At 40.9% G+C, this 8,344-nt stretch overlaps 1 protein-coding gene across 1 annotated transcript in view; it reads left to right on the forward strand.

The window, feature by feature from the left end:
• The window catches only part of LOC125481208 (MAU2 chromatid cohesion factor homolog), a gene marked incomplete at its 5' end in the record, with an annotated part of 19,386 nt that extends 11,751 nt beyond the window's left edge, over nucleotides 1–7,635 (forward strand). Inside the window, one exon of the mRNA XM_048592452.1 lies at nucleotides 453–7,635. Within this exon, the coding sequence (XP_048448409.1) occupies nucleotides 453–527 (75 nt within the window). The remainder of the gene's footprint in view (nucleotides 1–452) is intronic.
• Nucleotides 7,636–8,344: the final 709 nt, after the last annotated feature.

Consider the following 8,344-nt stretch of genomic DNA (forward strand, 5'->3'; position numbering starts at 1 on the left):
CTCGGATTCTCCAGCATCTGCAGTTCCTACTATCTCTGACCCATAACCCTGATTAGTTTCTTTTTTAATTATTTGTGTATGTGTGTGTGCATGTGCATATATACATATAAATAGAGAGAGAGAGAGAGAGAGAGAGACACATGGTGGTATAGTTATGGCATTGGGATACAATACCGGTGGGCATAGCTCTAAACCTGTATAACACTGGATTAGGATGCAGTATTGATGATGCATGTTGTTTACTGCCATTTAAGGAGAATTGGAGAAATGTTAAAGTAGTATAATAAGCAGCATTAAAGGGTTTCTTAAAATACAGTTCCGTGGCAGTATCAATATATTAGAGATGCCTGGCAGATGTTGCTCTCATTTGAGGGACCGATGAACGGTAACATTAGAGAAGCTGTTGGAATTCATGAACTTCGCTGATTTGCCAAATGTATTTTGTTTTCCAGTGGACGGATGGGCCTCTTCCTGTACAGTTTCAAGCTCAGAATGGACCCACCACTAGTCTCGCCAGCCTGCTATGAACAGAACTGAATGTGTAAAGCAGTGGAACCTCAGTGCAGCTCAATTCAACTGAGAAGCGGTTTTGAAATCATTTCCCAGTCATTGTTGGTCAGGTCAGACAGGAGACAGAACAAGAGAGTGTATCTGTGAGCAGCACTGTGGATGCTTTCCAGTCTTTAACCTGCTTTCCTCTGGGTGTTGAGCCTATCTCAGCATCTGTGGGTGCTGAGGATTTTGATGCAAAGGAACAGTTTGGGTCGCAGGATGTCAGGTGGGCTTATCCTGTTCTCCAGTTGCCAATCCTTTTCATTGAAAAGTATGTTTGTACTTTGCTAAACTCTGTATTCTCAATTAGCCTGTTTCTCAAGTGACTTGAACAATTTCCTTTTGGGGGGAAATGGACGAGGGGATTTCACTCCCTTCCCCATCCCTTTGTACGTTCTTACTTCCCCTACCCCATGTCCACATTATCATATTGGCATTGAATGCTTGTCCCTGCTGTCATCCCTACTGATGTAGGTTGCCATGGAAATGGAAGCGGCACTTCAAAACTGCTCAAGCTCTGAATGAATGAAGTAGTAACTGGGGGCGGGGATGTTAATTTTGTACATTTATAAATAGTATTGATACGTTCAGTGGCTTGGTGGTGCTATTTATGGCATTAGCAGTGTTCAGTGGTAACTTTTACAAAATGGCTGAGCCTGCAGTATAAGTGGGCGTCAGGATCATGGGATCCTTTGTTGACTGTGTCCATCTATAAAGTAGTGGCTGCGGAAGCTGACAGCAGCATCCAAGAGATTGTAGTTTGGCTAAATTGGCTTGCTTCCTTCCTGCCAAAAGGTTCACCTGAATGTCTTCCTTCAGCTTTCAGGCTGTCTCACCAGGCGTCTCAATTGTGGCAAACAAATAGACCATCATTCTCGTACAGTCTGACCTCCACAAGGAGGAATGGCTTGACTTCTCCTATTACTCCTCCTCTTCCCATCATCATGATTCAAACTCTGAGAGCGCACATCATAGAATTATACTGCACAAGAGGTGTAAAAGTGTCTCAACGCTGTAAATTCTCCTTTTGATTTGGTATTTTTATTTTGTGTCCAAAGACAAATCCTTAGTTCTCTGCTTGTTTAATTTTAAAAATTTGAAGGCCGAGGGTCTTGGCCACCTCAATCATGTAGTGAGCAAATTCCCACAAAGCTAATCCACTGGCCAAATTCCTTCTTCCCACTCCTCCTTTTCCCCACTGGCCTCATCTTTTCCTGATGTAGTCAGCGAAACATGCCCTGACACACACTACCAGCAGCTGTGGCCATTTAATGAGGGATCTAACGTCCAGTAATGGACATAATGTGGAGGTACCGGTGTTGGACTGCGGTGGACAAGGTCAGAAATCACAGGACACCGGTTTGTAGTCCAACAGGTTTATTTGAAAACACAAGCTTTCGGAAGCTTGCTCCTCCTTCAGGCGTTATACCTAACACCTGAAGAAGGAACGAGGCTCCGAAAGCTTTCAAATAAACCTGTTGGACAATAACCCAGTGTCGTGTGATTTCTGACCATGTAATAATGGAAACCATCTAATGCAAAAACATCGACCAAAAAATGATTTTAGCATGGACCTACAGCGCTTTTTAAGCAGGAGTTGGCATCTGCCTTAACAACCTAATAGCTGGATAGGTGTTACAGTACTGAGTTGTAGGACAATAGGATTTCAGTTTTAATCCAAGTCGCCAATGGCTTGTCTAGAGCAGCGACTGGTGCATTATAAACGCCCTAAGTATCACTGAAGGAAGAAGAAACAAAAATCAGTTCCTGATATCTCTTCATTGATCCCAGTTAGAAAGAGTGTACTCGTTTACGCTTAACACTGATTCAACTCCTCTATGATCAGTCATGTACTGTAACCTCATAACTTAGTCCTAGAGTGATCCTTTTTGTGAAGCCCTGAGTTTAATCCAAGTCTGAATGCTGATCTTAATAAATTCATATCCATTTGAGTGAGATGAGGTGATCCGGAACAGCCAGGACTCCTGTTCTGGGTCTAAATTCAATAGGACGTGCATGCATGAGAGACTACATCAATACATTTGCCCTGAGATCATATCATGGGCAAGCAAATCTTTTGACACATTAAGAATTCCCCCTCAGAGGAAGGTATTGGTTGATTGACCATTGCAGGCATCAGGAAAACTGGGAAGAAAGTTGGCAACATACAAGAAGTAAGCAGATTGAATTCCTGGACTACTACTCCCTTTAAATGGGCAAATAGGAATGAGCATTAAAGGTGGAAGTCATCTCATGCATTTGGGATTCCATATGGGATACTCTCGTCCTGATAGAGTAGCTGTGATGATGGGGGGAGTGGGGGCTCCAGTATTGGAGGTGTGGAAAGGGTCACAGTCGGTGGCTGGAGGAGGTAATATTAGTGCCAATGTGTACTAGCTGAGGTTGTTGGAAAGAGCAGGCAATTGGGCAGAAACTGAGGTAAGTGGTTAAACAGTTAAAACAAAAGTTAAGCCCTTCCTGTTGACATTCGGTTGTACAGAACTTGAATATTGCTGAAAAACTACACAGTTTGTCAAAGTTTTTTGCCTTACACTAGTCAGGACAATTTGCAAGAGCATCAATTCAAGGGGAACACCAACACACTCATGCAATATAAACTTTGATTTTCCCCCTGAATTGATATTCTTGTGAATTGTCCTGGTGCAAGACAAAAATCTTCGGCAAATTCCTTTTTTTTTCAGTAGTGTTCCTCTTGTCTTGATTTATTTTGTTTATTTTAGCATATCTAAAGCCTCAGAGCATTCTCTAGATGAGCACGATAATTTTTATTTAAACTATCAGTTTTTTTAGCAATTTAGTAAGTCCATATCAAGCAGCATTAGCGAAACAGCAAAAAGGGATCCTCTGTTTATGTTCATTGAGGACATAATTTAGAAATTTCCCCCTTTTTAAAACAATGACTGGCGTGGAAATACCAGACTTCCTTGTGTGACCAGGCTAGTGCCTCCTTGCTCCATAAGATCATTCGAGATCTACTAGTTTCTTCAAATGTAAGTCACATTTCTAAATGGAATTTTTTTGTTTAATTTGACAAAATAATTCTCAACTGTCCTGGGCATCAAATTCTTCTGCCATTCTTTTAACCACTGTACTCTCTCTGACTGACCAGTGAGCTTAACCTGCCGTTTTGCATTCTGATTGCCTACTGTCAGAGACCATTTATGTAAATTTAGGGTTGTGTTGTTAACGCTAACAATATGTTGTACAGCTTGTGTTTCTTTTAAGAAATTATTGTATATTTTATTCAGTGAGATAATTAACTGAGCTAATCCCCTACTCCTGACCCTCTGGCCTTTGTAATTTATAAATTAGCAACTTCCTTCATCACATTAGGCTCTTGTAGACATATTACAACATAGTAACATGCACGTATATACATACATGTATACAATATATTGAACTGTCCTACAGTTCAACTGGCCAATAACCATCTTGGTTTTTTGCCTGGTAACTTTAATCAACCTTGACAGAAATCTGGGCAATAATTTTATTAAGTGCTGTAGAACAACTTAAGGCTTCGCTTTTTTAAAATTCTGTTTCCCTACTCTCCTGAAGAGGTCTGGCTTTCACTGACACACAACTTCCAGGAGCGCTGCACACTCCATTGCTCAGTGTCCTTTCTTCACTTTTGACCCTAGTTTGCAAATCCCAGCAGACAAAAGGCCACTCGTTTTTGATCAAAGTCCATACTAAAGTATGACCCACCCTTGGTCACTTTTATTGGCTGGCAAGCAAAGCTTCGCTTGGCAGACTTGTTCTCTTCCCCCCACCTTATCTTTCCTGCCTTTTCCAGGCATGTGAGGGAAGACTTCTTCAAGGTGACCTTTCTCAACCAGTGTTCTCAGATCCACATCCAAAGATAAATTGATGTAGGAGAGGATGATATAATTTCATCCATTTTATGATTCCATCCAGCAAGCATTGCCCTATGCCCAATAGTCCAAATGCAGCAATCAGTTATCCAAAGGACGAAGGGCCCCCATCTCAGTCAACTGCCAGGCAAAAGTGGTGTAGTTGTAATCCACCTCAATATCCTGAGTTACCATCAGTGCATGCACGATCCATCGGGGCTCCCCATTCTAATCACTGCTCCCAGCAGATAAGATGGACAGATTTTGGTGGCAGCAGTATCAGTTTTCCCTGCTCTAGTCACCCACCACCTTCCAAAATATGATCAGTTAATCTATAAGCACCTTCTAAAAAGCAACACAGACACAGCTAACAGCAGCTGAGTTGTCCAAAAGCACTGGGAAGCAAGATTTCTTGCATTCTGCGGTATTGAGGTGATGCATGCCTACTATTGGCCTCACATGGTCAGCAGCAAAGGGGCAACCATCTGAACTTGTCTACAGAAACTTATGCCAGGATGGCCAATATGGGAATGCTGTCAAAGGGGAGATGTTTTGGCTTTGTATTATACTGAATGTCACAGGGTCACCAATATGCTGATTGTGCATCAATTGTTAAAGCTGATTTCTCTTTAGGCTATTTTGTATCCTGGTATAATTTCAATATTTGACCAGTGGATCTTGTAGCTGTAACAAATTGACCATTTTTGTTTAAACACTTCTCGCCCCCCCTCTTCTCTTTCAAATAAAAAAGGAGAAGTTATAAAGATGAGGTTTTTAGAAGTTTTATATATAAGCTATTCTTTATACCACACATATAAGGATATAAGCTGAGAGCAGCACAAATAATATCACTTCAAAGTAGTTATACTAGTTACTGATAAGTCTTCTGTTGCTTTTGAACACCAGTAACATCTAAGTTGATGGCAGCTTTTGCAGAATTTGAACTGTGTGCTTCTGAGATTCCACATGTAGTATGTTTCCAAGAAATGTCCTGACCTCTGGAGTAGATCAGGGCACATCCTCCGGGCTGATTAGCTCATCTCAACCAGGACATTTGTCAAACTGGGCAGAGTTTTGGGAATGATGGCTTGTGCCCTAAAATTATGTGGTATAAATTTTCAAAACAGTGGTGTTTAGCTGGAGAAGTGTTTAAACAACAAATTTAGCCCTTGAATGCTTTGATACCTTGAGACTAAATGCAACAAATATTAATCTTGGTAGGTATCACGTTAGGACGCGCATGGTACGATTGTGCAAAAACAAATATCCGTGGTGAAGATTTAAATATTTTAAATAAATATATAGATTAGATAAAGAACCTCTTTTTATATAATCGAGTTGACGATGTTTCTTTGTCTTTTTATAAATACCATCTGCTCTCTGACTTTGCGGTATTTATGTACTTCAGACCTAACTGGATGTGATGCTATGTAAGTTTGTTTCTGTCTGACTAGGGATTATGGAGTAGGAAGAAGGATGTCCTACTCAAGTTCCACTTATGTTGTACTTCACAGTCCTCTTGCAGGGGGAAAACCTGCATAGAGGCTCCCCCACAGTGTCCTCTTTGAAGACACATCCTCTCTATACTCTCTCCAACAACACACACCAGCCCCCGTCTCCGCAACCCACCCAGCTTACGACCTGCCAGTTTCTTTGCAGTCAATTTGCTGATGGCTGTCACCATCAGATATGGCTTCCCCACTGGTCAAGTGCTTACATCAGTGATCAGCTAAGTAGATTAGGAAAACTCCATGTTTGGGCTGCTCTAAGTTAACAGAAGGCAGCTTGTTGTCTCCTCAGTTTGCCATTTAAAAGATGGGTGGAATGCAGAGAAATAATGCAGGCTTCTCATATCCCAATTACTATCAGCAGGGTCTGTTAGCAAATACATGGTTGATGACTCCTGCAGTTGAGTAGCCAATCACTTGCTGCCCAGACTCTCTCCAGCAATGGTCACTTAAGCAAGCCAACAGAGCAACATTGTTACCCTTGCTGATTCAGTGCCTGTGAAATCCATGCTCTTGGAGTGTATTTTTCTTTCTTTTCAATTTCTTTTCTCCCATTCTCTCTCCCCATTTCCCCATCTCCAACCACCACCAACAAGCACCAACCTTTCTACCTTTTCCCTTGCACCCTCCTTTAGAATGTAAGACAAAGTTTCCCAAAGGGTTGCTTTGGCATTACGCCACTACTCTTGCAGACTAGGCATTTCTCTAGTTTGACCCATGTCTGTTCCAAGTTCTTGGACACATGCTGGTACATCAGTGAGACTCCATGACCCACGTCTAATGGAGAGAAAGGGGTGGAATAATTATATCAGCTAGGGCTCATACACTAGACCTGTTGTCCCCTGCACGGTGTCTATTTGGTGAGAACAGGACTGGGCTGTGAGAGAGATCTTCAGACCAACACTCACCATCTAGACAGCCACTTATATGATGTGCTGGCAATGCCTAAAACCTGAGCAACTACCCCATCAAACGTCCCTCTCTTCGGGCAATGAAGAGATGGAGACTGTTTATCTCTAGGAATGGAACACACCGTCCTCCAAATGAAAAATGGGGGAGGTGAAGAAAAGGTTTCTTCTCTGATTTTCTAAGAAGAGTGGACATATGTCCATCACAAACAACAAGAACTGGATGAACAGTTGCGAGCTCTAAATTCAACCTTCCCAGTATTTTGGGTGATTAATTTTTACAGTGCATATAAACCAAGACAGTAACTACTACAATAAATAAATTAATTTTTCAACTACGCAGATCTCGTGTATATCATTGTCAACTAGGTATGTTCATTTTCATCTCTGCAAATCTTCTACTTTTTGTACAGACAATTCAAAGTATTTTGAATAAGATAATGTTTTAATATGTACTCTTATCATGTATCTGGTGCACCAGTTTATGTGTAATTGTGTTTCCTTAAGAATCAATGTAATGGCAGGTTTGTTAACACGTATGGTGTTTTAGCATCACTGTACTTTTTGGAATAGTTTATTAGATGTTTAGATGTTTTGAGATGTAAAGGATTCCTCACTTCAGTGATAAAACATCACTGTGAAATGGGGAAAGCTCAGTTTGTAAATATGGATCTTTGTAAACAGAACCTGCCTGTCGCTGTGTTTTTAGCTTTCTATTATGTTTGGAGTAACTTTTTTGGTTTTTTTCTATATATCAGGGAATTTTTAAATAAATTCGTAAATGTAAGCTTTTAATGAGCCTGTCCTGTTATTCTGTGGAGTTTGACAACTGAACTTATCTCAGGAATGGGATTTTCTCAGATCTATTAGTTCCAAATTTATTAGGTTTCAAATGTTGATGGCTTGAAATGCCTTGTGAAAAGCATTGCCAGCAAGTCTGAGCCTATGCCATCCGTTTTATTCTTTATACTGATGTTTTATTTGCCTCTCGTTGACTTTTGTGTTTGTTAAGAAGAGGGCAGATTGCTTGAAGCATTTGCACTTTCCACACTGCTTGTCAGCAGTTGCTTTTAAAGCAATAAAACTTCACTAAACACTTCTCAAGAGCCAATATTTGGCACAGCCACAAGGAAGCGTTTGGTCCGGGAAGGGGTGGTAATGTCATTAGACTAGTAATCCTTCCAAACTAAAGTGATGGCGACATGGGTTTGAATCCGCCCTGGCAGATAGCAAAATCTAATTTCAATTTAAAAAGAATTAGAATTTAAAAGAAACTTGTCTCTTGTTGTAAAAGCCCAGGTGGTTCACTGATGTCCTTTAGGGAAGGAAATCTGCCATCCTTAGCTGGTCTGACCTTCATAGCAATGTGGTTCATTTTTAACTCACTGGTCATTTAGGGATGCGCAGTGACTGCTGGCACAACCAGCAACACCTGCATCCCAAGAATAAAAGCATAAAAGCCTTGTAAAAAAGTGACTTAAAGAAAAAAAGATTAACGTTAAGA

The sequence above is a fragment of the Rhincodon typus genome, unplaced genomic scaffold (assembly GCF_021869965.1).
Source record: "Rhincodon typus isolate 14 unplaced genomic scaffold, sRhiTyp1.1 hic_rhity00001250, whole genome shotgun sequence".
Classification (NCBI taxonomy): Eukaryota; Metazoa; Chordata; class Chondrichthyes; order Orectolobiformes; family Rhincodontidae; genus Rhincodon; species Rhincodon typus.